The 26,890-nt window shown below is 32.4% G+C and overlaps 2 protein-coding genes across 3 annotated transcripts; one reads left to right on the top strand and one right to left on the bottom strand.

Annotated features, from left to right (window-relative positions):
• Window positions 1-339: 339 nt before the first annotated feature.
• LOC130447343 (1-acylglycerol-3-phosphate O-acyltransferase Pnpla3-like) lies at window positions 340-14,642 on the bottom strand. 2 transcript variants are annotated; one of them, XM_056784111.1, is made up of 10 exons: window positions 14,117-14,406; window positions 9,991-10,187; window positions 8,778-9,002; window positions 8,453-8,713; window positions 7,906-8,081; window positions 6,898-7,083; window positions 3,014-3,171; window positions 2,868-2,949; window positions 2,136-2,467; window positions 340-1,342 (listed from the first exon to the last, which is right to left on the bottom strand). In XM_056784111.1, exons 1-10 carry the CDS (start codon window positions 14,274-14,276, stop codon window positions 1,110-1,112), a joined length of 2,010 nt encoding a protein of 669 aa, XP_056640089.1. In that variant the 5' UTR covers window positions 14,277-14,406; the 3' UTR covers window positions 340-1,109. The 2 variants fall into 2 exon arrangements, with proteins under 2 accessions (XP_056640089.1, XP_056640090.1); XM_056784112.1 differs by lacking the exon at window positions 6,898-7,083 and having other exon boundaries at window positions 14,117-14,642.
• Window positions 14,643-15,790: 1,148 nt separating this feature from the next.
• Window positions 15,791-22,499, top strand: LOC130448310 (transketolase-like). The gene is made up of 8 exons (XM_056785597.1): window positions 15,791-15,879; window positions 16,680-17,015; window positions 17,137-17,434; window positions 19,521-19,758; window positions 20,130-20,362; window positions 21,363-21,629; window positions 22,036-22,224; window positions 22,278-22,499. The coding sequence occupies exons 1-8, from the start codon at window positions 15,791-15,793 to the stop codon at window positions 22,497-22,499; spliced, it is 1,872 nt and encodes a 623-aa protein (XP_056641575.1).
• The last annotated feature ends 4,391 nt before the right edge of the window (window positions 22,500-26,890 follow it).

Below are 26,890 nucleotides of genomic sequence, written 5' to 3' on the forward strand. Positions count from 1 at the left end.
TGACTAAATAATCTATTGCCCCTGGAATAAAAAAGTATCTAAATTTGTCATTACCATGGAATGTATTAGAAACGACAACTAATAACTATTATGACGTCATATCAGAGCTTGTGTTCGGAAGACTTTCGAAACAATCCATTAAATCAGTGTAAATATCCATAAAACCATATTATTTTGTGTTGTGCTCAAAAATAAGATTATTGAAGTTATTATTCGTATAAACTGAGTATATTATTAGTGCTTAATAGTTACGTATAGTATAAGAATAATATATCTATGGTCTAAGAGTGACAGATGACACACGAATTGACAATTGGCACAAACGGCGAATTTAAGTTTATAAAAGTTTGGTTTGCTTTGAAACGCTTAGTTTAAAAAAAATTAATAAGTAAAGAGGATGCTAATAGAAAAAGTGTTTGCTCAGACGATTCTAAACTAGCATTATAAAAAATAATATCCAAAAATATGAATGCTACTTATTCACATTTTGAGGAGAAGATTAAATTACAGTTTATAGTTTTAAGGCTTCTTTAAGTATCTAAAATTATAGTTGTTTATTCATTTACTCACAATTTTGGATAAAATTGTAAGTAGGTACATTATGTAATTTTGGAATACACACCCCTACTTACACACGTAAATTTAGTAAATATACGATTATGAGATAGAATAGGACAATTGTTATGGAACTTTAAGAAATCGCAATGAGATAATTTCATCTTTATTTAATCATTTAATATAACAATATCGTTTAAACAAAATAATCAAATGTCTTTCCCTAGGTAAACATAATACTTTGTTACAAAAATATTTACAATTTTTTAAAATATATTTAGCGTATCACATTTTCCTTCAATTTACTAAAAATAAATATGTACAAGTAAAAATTTGTGAATAATAAAGATGGAATATATCACATGGAATGATCTTAATAATTAAAAAACAAGTACGCACATAAAAATTTACTTAAATATTAAATTTAAGGTAAAAAAAGTTGAATCACAATATTTCAATTTTATTTTGTTGATTTTTACTGTTTTAATTTATATTCTTGTATATTTTCTGACTTGTAAGTACTACCTAATAAATGTCTTCATATGGTACCGGGTCTAGTTGTTGTTTTCATACACCATTGATGGTACCAAATAATCTTTACTCTCCCATCTGTGTAAAGTCTCAATGTTGCTTCGCCGGTCGGATTCTGGAAGAGTATTCGTCGAAGGATACAGTTCGTCATCATCTTCTGGTTCTTCTATTTTGAAAGTACCTCCCCATTCACTTTCCGGATCAGAAAAAATTGGTTCCTTATCAAGAATATCTTCCAAATCGTATTCTGATGTATCTGAAACAAACAAAAATACTTTTTTTCATATATTTATGGTTATAAACTGTGAAACAGCAAATAAGGCAATTGGAAATTACTGAAAACTAAACTGAAACACAATTTATACTTGAAATCTTGTTTGGAGCAGAGACAACATCAAAAAAAAAGTGAGGAGAAAGGAATAAAACAACAAGTAAACTATGAAATACCAAATGTATAGAGAACGGAATGAAAAGGCATATAACATGGTTCAGATAAGTGTGATGCAGTGGAAATCAGGAAGAGGAGGCATCAAAGAAGATCCAGATGCCAATGGCTGAAAAAAGCGGATGAGAATTTAAGAATGATGTAATGAATGAATAACGAGTTGGCACCAATGGGTAAATATAGAAATTGCTTGGTTTACCACAGCTTCAATTAGCTGCGGTTTACCTGAGCTTCGATTAAGTTAGCTTAGACTCACTTTAGTTACTATTAAACTAGCTTAAGTTCACTTCAACTTATATTATATTAGATTTATGCCAGCTTTGTTTAGGTTAGGTTCACTTGCCGGAGGAATAGGTCTGGCTCTTATAGAGCTGCAAATAAACGAGAGTGAAGGGTCGAAGAAAATATCTTATCCAGTGGTGGCGAGTGGAATGGGACAATGGAACATACGGTGGATGGACCCACCGACGTATGGGGATACCGACTACTTCTCAAGACGAGCACTCACAGGCCATGGATGCTTTATACCACCTAAAGGGAAAAAAGTGAGAGAGATTCGAATCTAATGTAACTAACGATATGGTTTAGATAACGTTTTACTTACTTTCGTCTAATTGGTCATTTGGCAGCCAATCCGTTTGATTCGTCCAATCGTCATCGAACTCCAAATTCGTGTTTAAATTTATTTCTTCGGTAGTTTGTACGATTGGAGAATCGCTATCGGTTACATCAAATATTTCCGTCACTTTCACTTTGTTATTTTCGTCCAAATAATAATAAGCCATGATTGTATCGTGGTGCGACGTCACTTGTAATATGTGATCGAAAGTATCGTTATCCATCGTTTCAGTCCTGTTGATAGTCAAACTCGGTTTCCTCTGCAATATTTTCTTGGCATTGAATTTCCTTACAGGACTTTCGTTAATTGGCAAGTCTCTGTAACGAAATATGTCAGAAGATCACAAAATTTGGTTAGGTTGGCAACGAAAGACGTACGCCTGTACTTTAACGATTTCTCCAAGGCTTTCGATAACGTCAAACAAGGAAAATTCTTACCACAGTAAAGGCATCACCAACATGGAAGTTATGCGGGAGGTTAGGTTGTGTTGGAGGGAAAATTCAGGTAAGTCCAGTTATTAGGTTTTAGTTTACCTTCGGTTTTTGAAGATGATAATTTGGTTATCGAAACGCGCGTCGGACAGTGTAATTGTGAGTGTTGGTGTAGTGTTAGTGTAAATAGTGTGTTCATTAAGAATACCCTTGTCAATAACCAACGGATAAGGCGATGAAAGAAGAAGATTTATAGATCGAAATAGACCAAAAGTTGTGAACTTACCTGTCTTCTAGTTGTACGGTGAAGTTTAGATTCATCTTGTTTTCGCTTTCCACTTCTTGGCAAGATTCGACGTCGTAATTATCTGAAAATAACATAGTTGTTTTATTTATCCGATGAATAATTTTTTTTTCATGTAATCAACTCACTTTTACCGTATTCGGTGATATCTAATTGGCAAGTTATTTTGGCGCTGAGTTGCTGTCTCTTTCTGTTTATTTTCTTGAGAAGGAAAGTCATTTTGTCCATAAGGACTTTGCTCACTTCCCATGCCCCGTTACCTAATTGAGGTGCTGCCACCATAAATCTAAAAAATAAAAATCTCATATGGCACTATACAGTCAAAGATATCACCACAATCCCAGTCTTACAAATCAAAATTTTTTCCCATATCAAAACCATTCCAAATGAAAATGCCCCTATCTCCCCCAATAAATTGAATCAACAAGATTACCCCAAATAAAGATATCACCCCAATCCCAGTCCTTTAAATTGAATTTTTTTCCTATATCAAAGTCATTCCAAAAAAATTTTTTCCAAATGAAAATGCTCCTATCTCCCCCAATAAATTGAATCAACAAGATTACCCCAAATAAAGATATCACCCCAATCCCAGTCCTTTAAATGGAATTTTTTTCCCATATCAAAACCATTCCAAATGAAAATGCCCCTATCTCCCCCAATAAATTGAATCAACAAGATTACCCCAAATAAAGATATCACCCCAATCCCAGTCCTTTAAATGGAATTTTTTTCCCATATCAAAACCATTCCAAATGAAAATGCCCCTATCTCCCCCAATAAAATTGCCACACAAAAAAAATCACCTCAAACCCGGTTTTAGAAAGGAAAATTTTCCTATATCAAAGCCATTCCAAAAAAATCTTACTCCAAATGAAAATGCTCCTATCTCCCCCAATAAATTGAAACAACGAGATTACCCCAAATAAAGAAATCACCCCAGTCCCAGTCCTTTAAATGGATTTTTTTTCCCATATCAAAACCATTCCAAATGAAAATGCTCCTATCTCCCCCAATAAATTGAACCAACGAGATTATCACACGGAAAGAAATCACCCAAATCCCATTCCTTTAAATTGAATTTTTTCCTATATCAAAACCATTCCTTGAATAAATATTCCAAATGAAAATGCTCCTATCTCCCCCAATAAATTGAATCAACAAGATTACCCCAAATAAAGATATCTCCCCAATCCCAGTGATTTAAATAGAATTTTTTCCTATATCAAAGCCATTCCAAAAAAAATCTTACTCCAAATGGAAATGCTCCTATCTCCCCCAATAAATTGAACCAACGAGATTATCACACGGTAAGGAATCACCCCAATCCCAGTCCTTTAAATTGAATTTTTTTCCTATATCAGTCATTCCAAAAAAAACTTTCCAAATGAAAATGCTCCTATCTCCCCCAACAAATTGAACCAACGAGATTATCACACGGTAAGGAATCACCCCAATCCCAGTCCTTTAAATTGAATTTTTTTCCTATATCAAAACTATCAAAACCATTCCAAAAAAAATCTTACTCCAAATGAAAATGCTCCTATCTCCCCCAATAAATTGAATCAACGAGATTACCCCACGGAAAGAAATCACCCCAATCCCAGTCCTTTAAATGGAATTTTTTTCCTATATCAAAACCATTCCAAAAAAAATCTTACTCTAAATGAAAATGCTCCTATCTCCCCCAATAAATTGAATCAACGAGATTACCCCACGGAAAGAAATCACCCCAATCCCAGTCCTTTAAATGGAATTTTTTTCCTATATCAAAACCATTCCAAAAAAAATCTTACTCCAAATGAAAATGCTCCTATCTCCCCCAATAAATTGAACCAACGAGATTACCCCACGGAAAGAAATCACTCCAATCCGAGTCCTTTAAATTGAATTTTTTTCCTATATCAAAACCATTCCTTGAATAAATATTCTAAATGAAAATGCTCCTATCTCCCCCAACAAATTGAACCAACGAGATTACCCCACGGAAAGAAATCACTCCAATCCGAGTCCTTTAAATTGAATTTTTTTCCTATATCTAAGTCATTCCAATAAAACTTTTCCCAAATGAAAATGCTCCTATCTCCCCCAACAAATTGAACCAACGAGATTATCACACGGTAAGGAATCACCCCAATCCCAGTCCTTTAAATTGAATTTTTTTCCTATATCAGTCATTCCAAAAAAAACTTTCCAAATGAAAATGCTCCTATCTCCCCCAACAAATTGAACCAACGAGATTATCACACGGTAAGGAATCACCCCAATCCCAGTCCTTTAAATTGAATTTTTTTCCTATATCAAAACCATTCCAAAAAAAATCTTACTCCAAATGAAAATGCTCCTATCTCCCCCAATAAATTGAACCAACGAGATTACCCCACGGTAAGGAATCACCCCAATCCCAGTCCTTTAAATTGAATTTTTTTCCTATATCAAAACCATTCCAAAAAAAATCTTACTCCAAATGAAAATGCTCCTATCTCCCCCAATAAATTGAATCAACGAGATTACCCCACGGAAAGAAATCACCCCAATCCCAGTCCTTTAAATGGAATTTTTTTCCTATATCAAAACCATTCCAAAAAAAATCTTACTCCAAATGAAAATGCTCCTATCTCCCCCAATAAATTGAACCAACAAGATTACCCCAAATAAAGATATCTCCCCAATCCCAGTTATTTAAATAGAATTTTTTCCTATATCAAAGCCATTCCAAAAAAAATCTTACTCCAAATGGAAATGCTCCTATCTCCCCCAATAAATTGAACCAACGAGATTACCCCACGGTAAGGAATCACCCCAATCCCAGTCCTTTAAATTGAATTTTTTTCCTATATCAGTCATTCCAAAAAAAACTTTCCAAATGAAAATGCTCCTATCTCCCCCAACAAATTGAACCAACGAGATTATCACACGGTAAGGAATCACCCCAATCCCAGTCCTTTAAATTGAATTTTTTTCCTATATCAAAACCATTCCAAAAAAAATCTTACTCCAAATGAAAATGCTCCTATCTCCCCCAATAAATTGAATCAACGAGATTACCCCACGGAAAGAAATCACCCCAATCCCAGTCCTTTAAATGGAATTTTTTCCTATATCAAAACCATTCCTTGAATAAATATTCTAAATGAAAATGCTCCTATCTCCCCCAACAAATTGAACCAACGAGATTACCCCACGGAAAGAAATCACTCCAATCCGAGTCCTTTAAATTGAATTTTTTTCCTATATCTAAGTCATTCCAATAAAACTTTTCCCAAATGAAAATGCTCCTATCTCCCCCAATAAATTGAACCAACGAGATTATCACACGGAAAAAAATCACCCAAATCCCAGTCCTTTAAATTGAATTTTTTCCTATATCAAAACAATTCCTTGAAGATTCCAAATGAAAATGCCCCTATCTCCCCCAATAAAATAACCCTACGAGCTTCTCTCTATTTATCCATTTTATAAATCTGAAAATATGGAAGCTGTCAATCATCTGGTTTTAATAGGTCACTGCTACATCCATGCACAGTACAAATTTCCATAAAACAAGGTCGCAATAGTTACAAAAACTAGATATTATAATAAAATTCAAGTATCTTTAAATTTTTTCAATACTTATTACATCCGTATAACACTGTATATATAGTAAAAACAAATGAATTGTTTTGTAGTAGTAATACGTTCGTTATAAATATAACATAGATGATTGCGCGGCATATATTGATAATATAATAGTGTTTTTATCTAATTTAAATATTACGCAAAATCTTTCATTCTATCAAAACAACACGTGGGGATATTTTAAATAAAAACTTAACCAAATTTGATTAATATTTGCGTCATAACAATTAAATAGATATTACAAAGAGATTGCCATCGTTAATCTTCTTTTTCTATTGAAATTAGGGCAAATCTTAAAAATTATAAATTCAATTAAATTGAATACGACGATTAACACAAACACCACCACACAAATTTACACGAAACATTTAAAAAAAGTGTTAGAATCATTCACCTTTTTTCTTTATATATATGTTGATAGCATGCAAGTGAGGGCGTTGTTAGTACAGCGTTTCCTAATAATTCAAATTGATAGGTTTTGCTATCGAAAGTTCTACCAACAAAACTTTTAAAATCAAATTGTGCGAAATCTCTGTAAAACACTAGCGATCCACCTTTTTTTCTCGGTAAACTTTGAAACCTAAAATTCATATTTCTTTTAACCAGTGAACACAAAAACATAGTTTTACTTCGATATTATAGATACAGAGTTAAAGCCGACAACGTTGCTAATGATTACCGGCAAAGTAGAAAACTTCAAGTTAAAACGATTGTTATCTATGGTTAAGACAACAATTATTCATATACAGCTTTAGACGTTGAATAAAATATTATGATATTTAAGATTTAGTTTTTACAATTTGTTATGTTCATGTGTACACTGGTTTTCCATCACCTCAAGTTAATGTGACACAAAAAAACAATTATACCAGTGAATAGGAGTAACAAGATTACGCATGCCCCAAAAAATGTCATCATGTTGTAGGTTCGGTTTAAACAGAGAAATACCAATCAGTGTTGCCAAGCTTTTATGACTACTTTTTTAACTGATTATGGCGGGAGGGGTAGACTGATACGACAAAATATTTTACCAAAAAAAAATTAGAACAAAACTACGAAAAGGTTAATTTTTAAAAATTGCGCCAAAATCTTCAATATGTTACTAGTGAATAATTAAGAACAAAATTTGGCAACACAGCCACTAACCAAAGAGAAACGACAATCACTGGCGCGTAAAGTTTTCAAATTGTAAGTACACTGAGAAAAGTTTTTGTTACGAACATTTTTATTTTATAGTAATGATATGATTTAAAAACAAAAATTTTATTGAAATCGGGAATTTCAAACTCGATTAAATACAAATATCAAATTATAAACTGAAACGAGGAAAATTTAAAGCGGTTCATGCATCATACAGATAAAATAGCAGAATAATGGACCAAACGACAAAATAAACACTTACTTCGTAAAAGTGGCGTACATAACATCGGCTGGCAACGTATATGGTAAAGTTAGAACTGACAATAATTTCATTCCTCGATGTTTGAATAGCCAATTTAATAAACCATTGTTGGCTTTATCTATGGCCTCTTGAAATTGACTCAATACAGATTCCGGTACATTAGATACAAGCGCTTCCTATTAAAATTGAAATATATTTTTATTGAATTAATAATATCCCAAAAAGAAATAATTTTTTTATGTGTAGAAATAGAATAGATCGCTTTACATTAACGTGACCGTTTAAATTTACAGCTTGGCAACGTTGTAACCAAAGATTAACACAACAGTTTATTTAGATTAAACTATTTGCGGAAACTCCAATAAAAGATATTAATAATTAACAATTAGCTAAATTGTGAAGCAAATAATAAAAAAGTGTTCATAATAATTGACCAATTAACTAGTTAATCAATGATATAATAAAAAATAAATACGCTATGTTGCCAATTTTAATTATTCTCCAGTGATAATTGAAAATAAATGTTCTGCATAACATTATCACTTACCTGTCGGTGTAATTTACATTCTTTACATTGCGGATCGTATTCTAAGTCTTCTTCTAATGTTTCCGAAACTACGAACGTTGATTGTACCGCCAAGCATCTGGTGCAATTAATTAAATTGTTTCTATGCAGGAATCTGAGCGCGTCGTCGAAACCCTGTTTACACATGTTGGATAATATTTCCGGTTTCGGAGGAAATAGAATCCTTACTATCCTGTACATGTTGTGTTTCGATAGTTCTATGCTAGTGTTGGCAACGTTTATCTGATAAAAATTAAATCGGAATAATTTTCGTTGGAAATATAACCTAGATTTCATTTATACATACATGGAATAGTTGTGAACTGTCATCTCTTGGGCAAATGTCACTTTCGCCGCAAAAAGGGCTAACGGTTATGGTATTTTCGTCTAAAGTTGGTAAATTGTCACTGTAACCACCATCCATATATCGATAGCCCTTAAATTTCGGCGGTATAAGACCGGAAAATAAAGGAATGAAAGCCGATGCTAATAAAACTTGGATTAATTCTTCTCTAGTATCAAATTGTGATACCTGGAATCAACAAATTGTATACTAGATTTTTGCTTTTAAATACATATAAAACAAATTACTGTAAACTATATGTTTATGTGGCAACGCCGCATTCTATGAATCCAAATGTTAGATGACGTGTATATTTGGCGCGCAGTAGATCGACTCCATGTTTTTAAAAGAATAGTATCGCATATTCACATTAAACAGAAGAAGAACACAACAAAGTGCGAAAGAAAATAAATTTGTCAAATTTTTATCTCACGTACTGAAACAATAAAGTACTCAGAAATATTTTGTATAAAATCGGAGAAGAATGCCATAAATTTAAAAAGAAATATTTTACTATAAAATATCAATATAATAAAAAATATGAAACGTCTTTTGTCTTTAATTTGAAAGAACAAGGTTAACGTTAAAGTTTGGTTGTAACGCAGTTTTAGCAGAGAACTACTAACCAGTGTTGTCAGACTTTCGTGACTACTTGTCTTTAACTGTGTAACGTAATTTCGTGCAGTGGCAGATATAAAAATTAAAACAAAACTGATGGAACTTAAAAAAAATACAATTTAACAGTAAAATTATTGAAATAATTGCTGAATATACAAGTTCACACCAAAATCTTGGAAAAAAATACAAAGTAAAAGTCATGGCGCTTTTCTCCCATATATAAATTATAATTAACAAAATGGATATTCACTCTACGAGGGAATTACAAAAAGAATATTTGTTATAAATAAAAATTTTGGTATTTTCAAGTATTCCGAAATGTTATCTAGAGATTTTTTTATCTTAATAATACTTTTTTGCAAACTGTAAATATAATATTTGCAAATTTAAAGATGCCTTTGTTCACTAGTCAAGTACGTGATTAGCAAAACGATCAATTGATAAGATAAGATACAATGTTAATAGAAATTATGCATTTTCTCATCTCAAATTTAGATATTCATTTAAATACAAACATGACAAGATAAATTTTGACTCAATATCAATTATTAGTACTTACCACAACATTTTTCCCATCGCATACTCTCGTCAAGGAAACGTGTAATTTTCCAGTACATTTGATGTGTGCATCTTGTGGTAAAAATTTTTCTAAATTTTCCAAAAGTAATTTATTTATATTGAAAGAAGGTGAAAAGGCTCCTAATGATCGACTACGGGCGTCTGTCGTCACCCTCAATACGTCACTAGTCATATCACCTGCAGCAACGGAAATTTAGTTTCCAATTATTTATTCCCAATTATTTCTGGAGTAAATTAGAACTTGGCAACATAGCGCAACTTAGTTCTGTAACTCAAGGAAACTTGCAGCGTTGCCAAGTTAAATGCAGTGAATTGTCATTAAAATTTTCATAAAACATTTTCCCTACAGTGTTATATTTCTATTTTTTCTTAATGATTATTTCAAAAACAAAGCTTTTCTTCATTTATTTATAAATGTTTGTCAAAACTAACTTATACAAACCAACAATATATGAGAATTATTTTCGCATATTGTATTTTTTATTTACAGCCGCTGAATAAACATCAGGATAATTTTTATTTGCTATTAAAAAAAGTATTTATCTAATTGAAGACTTTGCACCTATAATATATGTGGGTATAACAAAGAAAGTTCAACGATTAGATACCTACTATTATTCATAGTCGTTATCGTTAAGATTAGTAGGTACAACAAAGAAAAAACGTGTAATTTTTATCATAACATGCATATAATTGATATAAAAGCTATCAACAAACTTGTAATGAAAATTCAATTGAAACATACCAAAATTTGTAAGGACACCCACCATTTTTAAATAAAAGATTTCAGCTGCAAGAGCTCATAGAGTCCGAAATAATGATTTAATTGTAATTATTCAATAAATATAAATTATGTACTATAATTTCCAAAGAGTATTTATTGTAAGTTCAAATAGGAAATACACAAACTTGAATGACCTTGAAAACATCGTAGAGACGTATGAAAAGATGAAACAATACGCGTTGGCATGCACCTGTGGCGATTGGTACAAACGCAATGTTGCCACATCAATAAAATTCAGAATGTTTGCTAATTTTTTCTAAATAATAAAAAAGTGATTATACTGGATTAAATTGGTATTTTGTCTTAATGAAATGTTTTGTAGTTAAAAAAATCTGAACAACAGATACAATTTCAAATTCATTTTATCATTATGAAATTAATAACAAAAGTTATAGAAAACAATTTTTTTTCTTCTTTTCCTATGACCTGAAGATCAGACATAGACTAAGAGTAAGACAATGCCATCAGTGTTGTCAGATTGAAAATAAGAAAAAGCAGTAGCACACTGAAAGGAGTGTTTGTTTCTCACTTATGATATTCACTTCACTATTCTACCTCTATATTATATTTAAAAAGTAATCTATTATTTTTATAGGGACAGAACCGTTTGTATTTTGTAAAAAATTAAATTGCAGATGGAGTTATTCATCAAAACGTTAGTTCTACCGTTGAAACAGTAGAGCTGGCAACACTGATTACAAGACGTAATATGTCTTGATCAGAAGCATGCGCAAATCAAATTCATGATTATCTGATTGATTGGAGGACTTTTGTTCAACTTAATTTTACTTATTATGTGAAGCCGATTAAAATTTGTGTATCTAATTTTCATTTTAATAAATCTATGAGGAATTAAAAAAACGTATAATCATCAATTGCATTTTAATAACACTAACTCATTTATGTTGAGGGCTGTAATAAACCATTGAAACAAACAGGAAGTGATTTCATAGTTTTACTTATTCAACACGTAAATGAAAATAAATGTTTTGAAATAATTGATGATGTTATAAAAAATATTTTATTTAAATTGTTTTTGTTCAAATTACAATATAATACACAGGAAAATTAAAATCTATACCAATATTATAAAGAGTGCGATAATATTAGGAATTGAATGAGGAGGTTTTCGAGTTTAAATCACGTCTTCCGGCAGCGGCCATATTTGCTTGACAATACACGAAGCAATTATTGTATACGTGTAATAGTGTATTGTTAATGATGTCTAGCAATTAAATTCTTTGAATTTCTCATAATGATATATATTTTTTGCATAAATATTAACAAATCAACTTTAAATTATAAACAAAATACTCAAAATTGCATTGAAAGATGCAGGGGTCTTAACCATTTGATTATTTTCAACTCAACTTCATATCTAGCTTTTATATATCGACAAAATAACTGATAATAATCACTTTTTCAATATCGAACACTATTAAGAGTTATTTTTGTTTGGTAAAGCACTTTAAACTGTTAAATTTTTTTTAATATTCACAAAAGCATAATAAAGAAAACTGAAACTCAAAAATAACTTAAATCTAAAAGTGTTGAATTATGTATATACTTAGAAATACAATTATGCTTCCATTATATTTAAATTTCATTCATTCTCACTTTAAATATTTGAATAAACAAGAGTATTTTCAAGCAAAATGGCGGGGTCCCGATGTTGCTACCGGAAACACATAATATACGTATCCGTATATACACGTATATACGTAGAATACAGTATTGCCAAGTCTGTGAATTATTCCCAATGACATATTGTAGCCGATTACATTTTTTTCAATTATTTACAAAATATGTGAGTAAATAGTTACTTTTTACAATTTACCTTACTACTACTTTGATTTACTGTGTATTATTTGTGCTGTTTGACCTTTTTCACAAGAGATTAAACGAATCAATTCATACTAATATCCCTGTGAAAAGTAAACATTTGAATAAACAAAATATTAATGATAAGCAACTTGTTTTTTGTTTTATAATCTAAATAAAATGTTTTCATTATCATAGTTCTTTGTTTAAATACACTGACAGCAAATCATACCGAGAGAATAAAAGAGATAATGGAGTCACAACTTGACAACACCGCGTCACTTCGTCACATATTATGCTTAACAAAGGGAATCTCTTTTTCAATTTTACTTCAAGCATCAAATTCGGGTTAAATTCGATGCGTATTTTTATAAAAAAGATGAAAGATGATGACTTAAAAGATTAAATATTAAAAACAACGTGCCGGATTCAATTTTTAGTGAAATATATGGGCAGTTATATGATACACGATCGTCAATACCGGCTGAGTTTTTTTAAAAGCATTTCAACGATATTCCATCTACACTAAAGCCACAATATAATCATAATGGCTTAAAGGAGGGCAAAGAAACTGAACTTTGTTTCTAAAACTTAATTGACACACCTTGTATTGACGTTTAAGGTTACAACCAGAGGCGTAGAACAGTCATTTCACTGGTTGACCTTTTCCGAATTCTACTACAGCCACTTATAATATTTAATTTTGGCTAGAAATGTTTATTACAGTATAAAGATTTTTATAGAGGCTTATTATAAAAAAAAAATAGAAAAAACTTATAACTATTTCAACAGAGAATAGAATTGTAGACAGAAATGATAGTTTCAGAATTCAGAGCCACTGGTGTACCGTGCCACTGGATTATATCAAAATGGCGATCAATGCGATTATAAAAAATATCGTCAACGTAACGTTATTGACACATCTACTATTTTGTTAATAAAATATTGCGAGAATTTTTATTTATTTAAAAAATATTGACGTCACTGATTTTAGAACAAAATCAACTACGTATAAATATCTCTTCACAGAATTTAAATATAACACCGATTGTTGTGAATTAACTTCTTTATCAAATCATTTTTATTTGTCCTTGACGCTATGTCTTGTTGTTTACTCCATTTATCTACGTATTTTTATAAACTATAAATATCGTATTACTGTATTTGTGGTCTATTTCATATCTTAGTTAGAACGATAAGTCATAATAAAAAATTTGTTTATCAAACTTCGTTATTTTTTATTAAAAATGGTTGAAATGTCAAATAATAAACATAATAAACAAAACTTGCCGGATAGGGACATGTAATAGATAAGAAAGAAGAATGTTTGAGAGCTGCTGAAATAATTTTATGGTTGTTAAAGACGTTGTTTATGTATAACCTCGAATTTAGGGAAGAGATGATACCGAAATGAATATATCATAAAGAAATTGAAATATATATTTCCTGATATTCAATACAAATAACTTCAAATGGTTTTTCATTGTTAAAATGAACTTACCAATAGGTAGATCACATATTAAACAGCAAGCAGCTATAGCTCCCGCGGAAGCTCCAGAAATTTTATCCAACAACAATTGAGGTGCATATTTACGAAAACAACAAGCCACTCCTACGTGATAAATTCCCAAAAAACCGCAACCGGCGAACGACAAATTCATATTTAATCACTCAAAAAACCGCTTTGTTATTTTGTCGATAACTGTGAATAAATTTGTAAATAAACAAGATTGTCCGTTCTTCGTGTCAGCTGCACAACTACTTCGTTAATAACTTGTTTTAACTTAAGTAAGCGGATAGCAGTCAAATATATTTAACAAGTAGGATTGCGATGTTGCCGTGCCGTTATTTCGTATAGTTGAACGCATAATTAAATAATAACATTGATGATAATTATTGACATCACTCAGGTTATCGTTATCAGTTATTCACAAAACTACTTGTTTTTATTTAAATTTCCACTAATATTACTTGCTAGTTCCTAAGTGTGATCTAGTTTCACTTTACATAATTACAAAAAAAAAACTAATAAATAATTTGTTTGGAATTTAAACTTGATTAAACGTTTGATAATAATAATTCTCTTATCTATTCGTTGATAATTGAGTTTCACTTTCAAATAAACAGATAACATAAAAAGAACTATACTTCACTTATAACGGAAAATATTTTCGTTAGATTTAGAATTGTGTTTAAAATACGGCAACACCGTATAAATTATATTTTGTCAGTATACGCAGGATCGAGATTGTGAAGAGGGTAAATGAATGGTGTGCAGTAATGAGGAAACGTGGTCGTTACGTCACTGAATAGCTTGGACCCCTGATTGGTTGAAAATCGTGGTGTGGTTCGTATCATGTGTATCTCTGTTGGGATTCTACAGGTAGAAAAAAATGCGTTACAGTTAGATCGTAACATAAGATATTTGAATAACAAGTTTTTAAGTAAATTTCGTAAAAATTAATACAATAGAGATAATTTACTTTTTATTATTTTAATATAAAAAGAATCAAATACAGTTGTTCTTAGAAACAACCAGCTGTAATACTAATGACGTCACAGGTATACATAGTTGCATATAATATGTATTACATCTAGTACAAAAAGACGTTAAATTAGGTTAGGCTGTCTAATTTGCAATTTTGAAAATTTACTTTTTGGATTACTGTGAATGATATATCTAATTAAATTTGAAAATAATTTATACAGGGTCAAGTTGGAATTATTTGAACCATTGTTGATATTTTAATAACTTGTTTAGTATGTTATACAGGATATTTGAAAAGTTGTGTTGGCAACTAAAAGCGTTTATGATGAGGATTATAAAATACAGGATGGTGAAAAAAATTGAAAAAATTGTATTTATATATTGAAACACTTTGTATTACATTCACTGAATATTAGTGAAATGAATCATGTTTATTAATTTTGACACTAATTGTAAAGATTGATAATTTTCAATTTGAAATAACACGCAGCGTATTTAATTAAAAAAAATTAAAGTACAATTTTTATTTGTCGTAAAACATCATTCTCGCAAATATGACAAACTGTCAAAATAGGTATGTCAGTTGGTTTTAACCTTTTTTGTAAACATTTTTTTGGTTCAATTAATTTAAAATTGAAGAGTTTTAATATTAGCAGTCGATTTGTAACGTTTAGCGAAAGAAAAAACATGGGAGAAACGAGTATCGATACTTTAAAGGATTTAGCTACACAGATCAGAATAAGTAGTATAGAATCCACTTCCGCCGCCTCCTCTGGGTAAGTTAGACAACGTTACGGGGCTTTATTTTCAATCAGAATGCAACCATAGCTTTGTGTGAGGTATCTATTAAGTAAGAAACCTTAGATTTGTTACATAAATACACTTTTTTATGCGACGTGTCAAGATGAAGTTACCAAATGAAAGTTTTGATTGAATTTCTAACACCTTAGGTAATTTTTATTTGCTTTTTCAAATGATTCTGCTTTTATTTTTTTATCATTCTAATAAAACATCGATCAAAAGACTCATAAGTATAGCCGTTTTATAAGAATAAATATATAGGTTATTTCACCTACGCACATAGGCAACGCTGTAAATTATACCAAAGCGGTAGACCTCTAAATACAACAAACTTGAATTAAATATTGACATAACGAATGCTGGAGACATCTATGAAGTTCAGGGTTTATTAGATGTGACGACGTAATTCTCATTAAATTAATTGTCTATTAAACTTAATTCGATAGTATAGTTCTGTTATCGAAAATGGTAAAAGGGATTAAAAAAGAAGAATATTACTATTATGTTAAAAAAGAAGATTATTATAAAATGATTAATACGTGATATGAAAGAGTTCTAGAAACGATTCTACTGTTATTTTAATAATCTTATAAATAAATTCATACAATTTAATGTCATTAAAAAGGTGTTATTCTATTAAATTACCCCATAATAATATGCATGAATATAATTATATATTAAATGTTTATAAAATGAATATTATTTTACGTAATTTCCTAACCTAATTCTTTTGGTTAAAAATTTAAAAACTAGACATTTATTATTTATTTTCCAGACACCCAACAACTTGTTCTTCTTGCGCTGAAATATTATCAGTTTTGTTCTTTAGAGTGATGCGTTATAAAGCGTGCGCACCACGTGAACCGTCCAATGACCGTTTCGTATTATCGAAAGGTCACGCAGCTCCCGCGCTCTACGCAGTTTGGGCTGAAATCGGCGTTGTGCCATTGGAAGAATTGAAAAATCTTAGACATATAGACAGCGATCTGGAAGGGCATCCCACACCAAGGCTTAGTTTCGTCGATGTTGGTACAGGTTCTCTTGGACAAGGTTTGGCCATCGCTAACGGTATGGCTTATATTGGTAAATATGTGGAAGAGGCACCTTATAGGTAGAATATTTTTTGAAAACTTCATCTTTCTCATTATGTCGTCTATTTTTGCACACGACTTCTATATATAAACCGATTTAGTCTCGCCACTTTTCCGACGCCATTTTATTTCGACTTGTAGAATATACTGTTTAACTGGCGACGGAGAATGCGCAGAAGGATCAATTTGGGAATCTATCAATTTCGCTAGTTATTATAAATTGGATAATTTGTGTTTGATAATTGACGTCAATAGATTCGGACAGGCTGGTCCAACAATGTTCGATCATGATTTGGAATCGTATAGAGTCAGACTCGAAGCGTTCGGTTTCAATACTATCGTCATTGATGGACATAACGTTGAAGAGCTGATTAGTGCTTTTAATTGCGCCGAAAATACCAAAGACAAACCCGCTGTAATTATTGCTAAAACTATGAAGGTGAACTTGTAATTATCAACATCATAAACGAAATCCATAAGCTTGATACCGACAATACTGCTTCTAGTAATATTAAAACAACGTTGCCAGACTTTGAAAAAAATATTGAGATTTGGGTGATGTAAAATAATGAGGTTGATTACCATTATCATTTATCTATAATATAAAATAATCTATATTCAAATGAAAATGCTCATAATATATACTTTCTAAAGACAATCCGCTACAGGGAATACATATCGATAACTTTCTATACCAAAGTTCCCACTCTCCCCCAATTCCCATTTGACAAGACAAATTAAATGAAGTAATAACAAATATTCCAAGAATGCGATTATTTTTTTTGTTATGTAATTAGTAAAGCGCCATTATTTTGTGACACCTGGTACATATTTGATAATAAGACTTATTAAATTGATTTTATTTTGGTAATTATTATTTATATTACCAAAAAATACAGAATTTAAAGAAGCTCATAAGTACGATTTTAGCATACCCTAGAAATATATAGTGTCAATTCTGATCACTAGAGGGCGATGGTGGTATATTTATTGTGGTGATACGATATACCTATCTCTTTTTAGTATCCTCCCACTTTCAACAGTATGTTGGGTTGTCTATATCCAGTTCGTGGATGGTTGTAGAATCGAAAGGTGTAGACCTTCAAACTCCGCTAACTCCGATACTCTCGCGCCTTTCTGATAATGTTAGCTGGAAACAATTGAATACAATTTATTATGAAATAGATATGTTTACATTGAAATTTTATAATAAATTATATACACAAAACTACGTATCAACAATAACGTTTTGATTTTTCTGAACGCACACAATATTGCCAAATCTTTCAATTAATTGTGATCAGCTGATGATTATAGATCTGTAATCAGAACAAATGATTTATCAATTTATAATTAAACTACTTGAAAAAATAGGTAAATTGTTTGTAGTTTTTTCATATTAGAGAATTTGTAATTGACGTAATAATGTAATAAAATGTTATTATTAAACTGATCCCATCTATTCTGGATTAGTTAAAACGATAGAGTGATTGTAGCATAGATTGCGGTGATCTGACGTAAGTCATTGGGAAATTCGTTAGACCGGTAACGATATTTGCTGGTAAACGATGCTGTGTAAACATGGCGAGTTTTTCTTTTTTAATTATTAATCTCATGCAAATTTATTTTAAAATTCCCCATTATTGTTGTGTTATGAATTATTTATCAAGTGCTAAGTGAGATAATTTATCGTTTTTCGGATTTCACTTATAGAAAAAGTCGAAGGTCTGAAGAACTTGTAGGATTACATCTTTTAAACGCTATACGCTAAAACATGGTCGATGTTTATAACAGGTAACGATTTTTTATTTAGAAGATATACAAAGTACTTCTATCAAATATACGAGGTGTGATATAGAATACAGCGAATTATTTTATTAAAGAAAAAAGTTAAAAGACAATATTAAATTCAGAATTTCATTTGACATCTTGTGGCATGGCACTTTACATTACATTTTACGGTTAGATAATATTTACTTTTATTGATTTTGTCGAAATAATGGCAAAGAATTATACGAAAAGTACAAAAGTTACAATTTAAATACAAGATTCGCACGTTGATAACCTGAGAATAAATATTTTGTTTGTTATCTGGGCAAAATGGCCGACTTGTCAAAATCACGTGTATTAGAATGGTCCGTTATATTTGATTTGGTTAGTTTGTATCTTTGATTGATATTATGATTGTTTTATTTAGTTATGAATAAAACTGAACGAATGTGTTAATTTCACTTTTTATTTTACGTCTGTACATTTTGAACAATTGTCTCCTTTTATTTCGGTATCACCATCAAACAATAACCTCACAAAAATAAAAAAAGATTCCATAGGCGGGTATACAGCGGGTGTTATTGGAATTATATATAATACAAAACCAAATTAAAATTATTTAACCGAGTGAAACTAAATCGAAAGTGTTTAACTAAGAATTTTTTACACTTTTTTCCCATTGACATTGAGGTCAATTGAAGCGGCATTGTCGGTACCAAAAGTGTTGACCTACTTTTATTTAGGAAAATTTTTAGGGTAAAAATTTTCCGGGTATCGAAAACGAAGGAAATTGGCACGGCAAACCCTTGGGAGATAAAACAGAGGAAGTTTTAAAACATTTAAAATCTATGTTGAAAGGAGAATCGGGAAAATTCGATTTTACGATACCGTCTCCCAATTGTAAAATTCCAGCTACGAATATATCCAATGTAACTCTGTCTAAACCACCTGATTATAAGAAAGGTGAAAAAGTAGCAACTAGAAGCGCTTACGGTGGGTGAATTTTTTCCCAATTATCTAGACTCTTCTTCTTTTTGCACCTTCTTCAATAGTTGAGGCTTTTCTTGCCTATTATATAACCTTTTAACGCTTCTCTCTCCCATGCAGAGATATTTTTGGACCTTAATAGACTTCCTGTAGCTCCAACTGTTTTATTATCTATTTATGAAAATCGACTAAACAGAACCGGACTTGACATTTTGCAAACAAGCTCCCACTCTCCCCCATCTTCGATTTTTTCATTTTATTTTTACAATCTGGCTTTCTAGTGGTGGACGTGAAATTTTGAAAATGTTTTCCGCGCGTTTCTTGGGGGCCACACTAGTATTTTTTCTCAAAACATTTTTTGTTTTGGAATATTGTAGGAACCGCTTTGGTGAAAATGGTGGAAACGAATCAAAATATAATGGCTTTCGATGGGGATATGAGAAATTCGACGTATTCCGAATATTTATTGAAAGCGAGTCCCAAAAATTTCGTCGAATGTTTTATAGCCGAACAAAATATGATTGGTGTAGCGATAGGGGCTTGTACTAGAAACAGATGTATAGCGTTCGCTTCAACTTTTGCGGCTTTTTTAACAAGATCCTTCGATCAGGTAAATCGAACTTAATTGGAACGATTAATCGACGCATTACGCCACTTTTTTTCGTATATATTTTGCGCTACTTAACCTTGTATGTATGTATGGGGTCTCACGTACACCCAAACGAACTATCGTGTCCCATTTTCTTGCTGCTATACTGAAGAATCATTGGTTTACAGATGATCGATCCATCGATCCCACGCCTTTTAACAATTTCCTCTTCTATTTCATACGCTTCCAGGTGTAGATTTCTGGAGTTGACACTGTGCAACCGAATCTAGCGTCTTCAGGTGTTTGTTGGGGCGACAGTGCCCCTGTTAGTACTCGGTACATTCAGTAGATCTTCTCTGGTTATAGTTTCCAAGAAGACTGTCAGATCTTGTAGATCGTTCCATAAATTGTTTTTTTTTTCCTATATACTTTCTTTTCCGGTGTTTTTTCCATTATTCTATAGCTCGTACCATGATTCGGGGTCTCTGATTTAGCGAGCTTATCAGCCAGCGCGTCCCGGAGCTCTAATTGACTATCCGCCAGGATGACGATGTCCCATTCCAGTTCCTTCTGCTGTTTTGGAACCATCCGATGTAATAACTGTTTAATTCTTGTGTCTTTGTTGATCCCACTTGCTTGTACGTTTATTATTTCGACACCACGCCATACGGAACCTACACACTATGTCGGACATTGTCCTGCAACCAATTCGGTTTTTGTTTCTCCAAAAGCCTTTAAGTCTTTCTCCAGGTCTTCTGTAGACTTATATGGCCTCCACTCAATCCGATTAATCGTAGACGGCTGCTCGGTGAACTGGGGTCCATTTGGGGCCAGTGCTGGTTAGCTGTCTTCATCTTACTGTCCAGCCGCGCACTGGGCTCTTGTTGGACTTGAAATATGATATTTCATGTTTATTTTGCGAATTATTTTGGCGGTGTCTGCTCACCGACTCATTTTTGAGCGAAATAATAGAAAATTATCGTAAATATTAGTTTTTCGATGTAAAAATTGCCTTTCCTAGATTCGTATGGCGGCTATCTCGCAATCGAACGTAAATATATGCGGTTCTCATTGCGGCATTTCCATCGGTCACGACGGTCCGAGTCAAATGGCTCTAGAAGATTTAGCGATGTTCAGATCTATACCGACTTGTACCGTTTTTTATCCGTCCGATGCCGTAGCTACCGAAAGAGCTGTAGAACTGGCAGCCAATACGAAAGGTATCACGTATATAAGAACTACGAGGGCGGCGACTACGGTTTTTTACGATAACGATCAAAAATTCGAGGTAATTCGACTCTTGTACTTGAAATAAAAAGTTTTCCATCACGTGACTAATCGTTGAATCGAATCAATTCGCTAGAAACGACGCAGTAAACAAAGCTCACGTCAAATTCAACCCAAAAATTGTTACGTATGTCTTGTAGTTGGTATCGCGGAGAAGACAAGGCCCGCTCGACGTTAGGCGGTTTAATTTGAACACTTCGATGTCATTAGACGAGTTGTGAGTTGTTTGAACCACGCCGGGCGCTCGCCGATGACGCGGTTTGCGGTTGAATCGTCTTCCGTGCACCGGATAGTCCGTGACGCGATTTTTAGGTTATTACGTTTGATTTCGAGTCACGTGATCGAAGACCTTCGCCATTTCGACTATAAGTTTGTGCATATGATAATATTCTGTTTTTAAATGTCAGATCGGTAAAGCGAACATTATTTTGCAAAGCGATTGCGATAAAGTTTTGGTTGTGGCAGCTTGCGTTACTATCCAAGAAGCTTTGGAGGCGGCCAAATCGCTAGCGTCTGCGGGAATCGGTTTGAGGATAATGGATCCTTTCACCATAAAACCTATCGATAAGGAGAGTATAATTAAGCACGCGAACGATGTAGGTGAAATTGTTTTGTCGGCTGTATTTCGTAATAGTCGCGCATTTCGTAGGTGAACGGTAGAGTTTTGGTGGTGGAAGATCATTACGCCGAAGGTGGTATAGGAGAAGCGGTACTATCGGCGTTGGCGGGAGAAAAAAACGTTACCGTCAAATTGGCGTCTGTGAAAGAAGTCCCGAGGTCCGGCGATACCGCTTCCGTTTTGAAACGTTACGGAATCGATTCGTGCAGCATCGTCGGTTACGTACAAGAATTGTTGCAATGCGGATGTTGAAATTGAAATAATCGAATAAAAATTTCTTTCCGATTCATTTTTTTTTTTTTATTTATATGTCCTTTTCAATATAATTGACGACCAGGTAGGTGATTGACGGTTTGATAGATAGAGATCTTTAAAGATTTGTCAGATGAGTGTGTTTTCGGAAATGGGAAATCACCTCAAGCTTTAAAAACACGACAAGATATAGCAAAGTTCATTTTCTTTACGATCAAACTCGCAAAAGTTTGTTATAAAAAGTTAGCGAAATTCTCTGCCTAAATCTATGACCTAAATCTAGACATCTACCATGGAAAAAGCTCAAAAAGAACATCAGTAGACCTAAATCTAGACGTCTACCATCGAAAAAGCTCAAAAAGAACATCAGTAGACCTAAATCTAGACATATACCATAGAAAAAGCTCAAAAAGAACCTCAATATTTAAATCAAAGCTTAGTAGACCTAGATCTAGACATCTACCATGGAAAAAGCTCAATAAGAACCTCAATATTTAAATGAAAGCTTAGTAGACCTAGATCTAGACATCTACCATGGAAAAAGCTCAATAAGAACATCAGTAGACCTAAATCTAGACATCTACCATAGAAAAAGCTCAATAAGAACATCAGTAGACCTAAATCTAGACATATACCATAGAAAAAGCTCAATAAGAACATCAGTAGACCTAAATCTAGACATCTACCATAGAAAAAGCTCAATAAGAACATCAGTAGGCCTAGATCTAGACGTCTACCATAGAAAAAGCTCAATAAGAACATCAGTAGACCTAAATCTAGACATCTACCATAGAAAAAGCTCAATAAGAACATCAGTAGGCCTAGATCTAGACGTCTACCATCGAAAAACTCAAAAAGAACATCAGTAGACCTAAATCTAGACATATACCATAGAAAAAGCTCAAAAAGAACCTCAATATTTAAATGAAAGCTTAGTAGACCTAGATCTAGACATCTACCATGGAAAAAGCTCAATAAGAACCTCAATATTTAAATGAAAGCTTAGTAGACCTAGATCTAGACATCTACCATGGAAAAAGCTCAATAAGAACCTCAATATTTAAATGAAAGCTTAGTAGACCTAGATCTAGACATCTACCATGGAAAAAGCTCAATAAGAACCTCAATATTTAAATGAAAGCTTAGTAGACCTAGATCTAGACATCTACCATGGAAAAAGCTCAATAAGAACATCAGTAGACCTAAATCTAGACATCTACCATAGAAAAAGCTCAATAAGAACATCAGTAGGCCTAGATCTAGACGTCTACCATCGAAAAAGCTCAAAAAGAACATCAGTAGACCTAAATCTAGACATATACCATAGAAAAAGCTCAAAAAGAACCTCAATATTTAAATCAAAGCTTAGTAGACCTAGATCTAGACATCTACCATGGAAAAAGCTCAATAAGAACCTCAATATTTAAATGAAAGCTTAGTAGACCTAGATCTAGACATCTACCATGGAAAAAGCTCAATAAGAACATCAGTAGACCTAAATCTAGACATCTACCATAGAAAAAGCTCAATAAGAACATCAGTAGACCTAAATCTAGACATATACCATAGAAAAAGCTCAATAAGAACATCAGTAGACCTAAATCTAGACATCTACCATAGAAAAAGCTCAATAAGAACATCAGTAGGCCTAGATCTAGACGTCTACCATAGAAAAAGCTCAATAAGAACATCAGTAGACCTAAATCTAGACATCTACCATAGAAAAAGCTCAATAAGAACATCAGTAGGCCTAGATCTAGACGTCTACCATCGAAAAACTCAAAAAGAACATCAGTAGACCTAAATCTAGACATATACCATAGAAAAAGCTCAAAAAGAACCTCAATATTTAAATCAAAGCTTAGTAGACCTAGATCTAGACATCTACCATGGAAAAAGCTCAATAAGAACCTCAATATTTAAATGAAAGCTTAGTAGACCTAGATCTAGACATCTACCATGGAAAAAGCTCAATAAGAACATCAGTAGACCTAAATCTAGACATCTACCATAGAAAAAGCTCAATAAGAACATCAGTAGACCTAAATCTAGACATATACCATAGAAAAAGCTCAAAAAGAACCTCAATATTTAAATCAAAGCTTAGTAGACCTAGATCTAGACATCTACCATGGAAAAAGCTCAATAAGAACCTCAATATTTAAATGAAAGCTTAGTAGACCTAGATCTAGACATCTACCATAGAAAAAGCTCAATAAGAACATCAGTAGACCTAAATCTAGACATATACCATAGAAAAAGCTCAATAAGAACATCAGTAGACCTAAATCTAGACATCTACCATAGAAAAAGCTCAATAAGAACATCAGTAGGCCTAGATCTAGACGTCTACCATAGAAAAAGCTCAATAAGAACATCAGTAGACCTAAATCTAGACATCTACCATAGAAAAAGCTCAAAAAGAACATCAGTAGACCTAAATCTAGACATATACCATAGAAAAAGCTCAAAAAGAACCTCAATATTTAAATCAAAGCTTAGTAGACCTAGATCTAGACATCTACCATGGAAAAAGCTCAATAAGAACCTCAATATTTAAATGAAAGCTTAGTAGACCTAGATCTAGACATCTACCATGGAAAAAGCTCAATAAGAACATCAGTAGACCTAAATCTAGACATCTACCATAGAAAAAGCTCAATAAGAACATCAGTAGACCTAAATCTAGACATATACCATAGAAAAAGCTCAAAAAGAACCTCAATATTTAAATCAAAGCTTAGTAGGCCTAGATCTAGACGTCTACCATCGAAAAAGCTCAAAAAGAACATCAGTAGACCTAAATCTAGACATATACCATAGAAAAAGCTCAAAAAGAACCTCAATATTTAAATCAAAGCTTAGTAGGCCTAGATCTAGACATCTACCATAGAAAAAGCTCAATAAGAACATCAGTAGGCCTAGATCTAGACATCTACCATCGAAAAAGCTCAAAAAGAACATCAGTAGACCTAAATCTAGACATATACCATAGAAAAAGCTCAAAAAGAACCTCAATATTTAAATCAAAGCTTAGTAGACCTAGATCTAGACATCTACCATGGAAAAAGCTCAATAAGAACATCAGTAGACCTAAATCTAGACATCTACCATAGAAAAAGCTCAATAAGAACATCAGTAGACCTAAATCTAGACATATACCATAGAAAAAGCTCAAAAAGAACCTCAATATTTAAATCAAAGCTTAGTAGGCCTAGATCTAGACGTCTACCATCGAAAAAGCTCAAAAAGAACATCAGTAGACCTAAATCTAGACATATACCATAGAAAAAGCTCAAAAAGAACCTCAATATTTAAATCAAAGCTTAGTAGGCCTAGATCTAGACGTCTACCATCGAAAAAGCTCAAAAAGAACATCAGTAGACCTAAATCTAGACATATACCATAGAAAAAGCTCAAAAAGAACCTCAATATTTAAATCAAAGCTTAGTAGGCCTAGATCTAGACATCTACCATAGAAAAAGCTCAATAAGAACATCAGTAGACCTAAATCTAGACATCTACCATAGAAAAAGCTCAAAAAGAACATCAGTAGACCTAAATCTAGACATATACCATAGAAAAAGCTCAATAAGAACATCAGTAGACCTAAATCTAGACATCTACCATAGAAAAAGCTCAATAAGAACATCAGTAGACCTAAATCTAGACATCTACCATAGAAAAAGCTCAAAAAGAACATCAGTAGACCTAAATCTAGACATATACCATAGAAAAGCTCAAAAAGAACCTCAATATTTAAATCAAAGCTTAGTAGACCTAGATCTAGACGCTTACCATCGAAAAAGCTCAATAATAACATAAGTAGACCTAAATGTAGACACATACCATAGAAAAAGCTCAAAAAGAACCTCAATATTTAAATGAAAGCTTAGTAGACCTAGATCTAGACATCTACCATGGAAAAAGCTCAATAAGAACATCAGTAGACCTAAATCTAGACATCTACCATAGAAAAAGCTCAATAAGAACATCAGTAGACCTAAATCTAGACATCTACCATGGAAAAAGCTCAATAAGAACATCAGTAGACCTAAATCTAGACATCTACCATAGAAAAAGCTCAATAAGAACATCAGCAGACCTAAATCTAGACATCTACCATAGAAAAAGCTCAAAAAGAACATCAGTAGACCTAAATCTAGACATATACCATAGAAAAGCTCAAAAAGAACCTCAATATTTAAATCAAAGCTTAGTAGACCTAGATCTAGACGCTTACCATCGAAAAAGCTCAATAATAACATAAGTAGACCTAAATGTAGACACATACCATAGAAAAAGCTCAAAAAGAACCTCAATATTTAAATGAAAGCTTAGTAGACCTAGATCTAGACATCTACCATGGAAAAAGCTCAATAAGAACATCA

Source organism: Diorhabda sublineata, chromosome 8, assembly GCF_026230105.1.
Source record: "Diorhabda sublineata isolate icDioSubl1.1 chromosome 8, icDioSubl1.1, whole genome shotgun sequence".
NCBI classification, from domain to species: Eukaryota; Metazoa; Arthropoda; class Insecta; order Coleoptera; family Chrysomelidae; genus Diorhabda; species Diorhabda sublineata.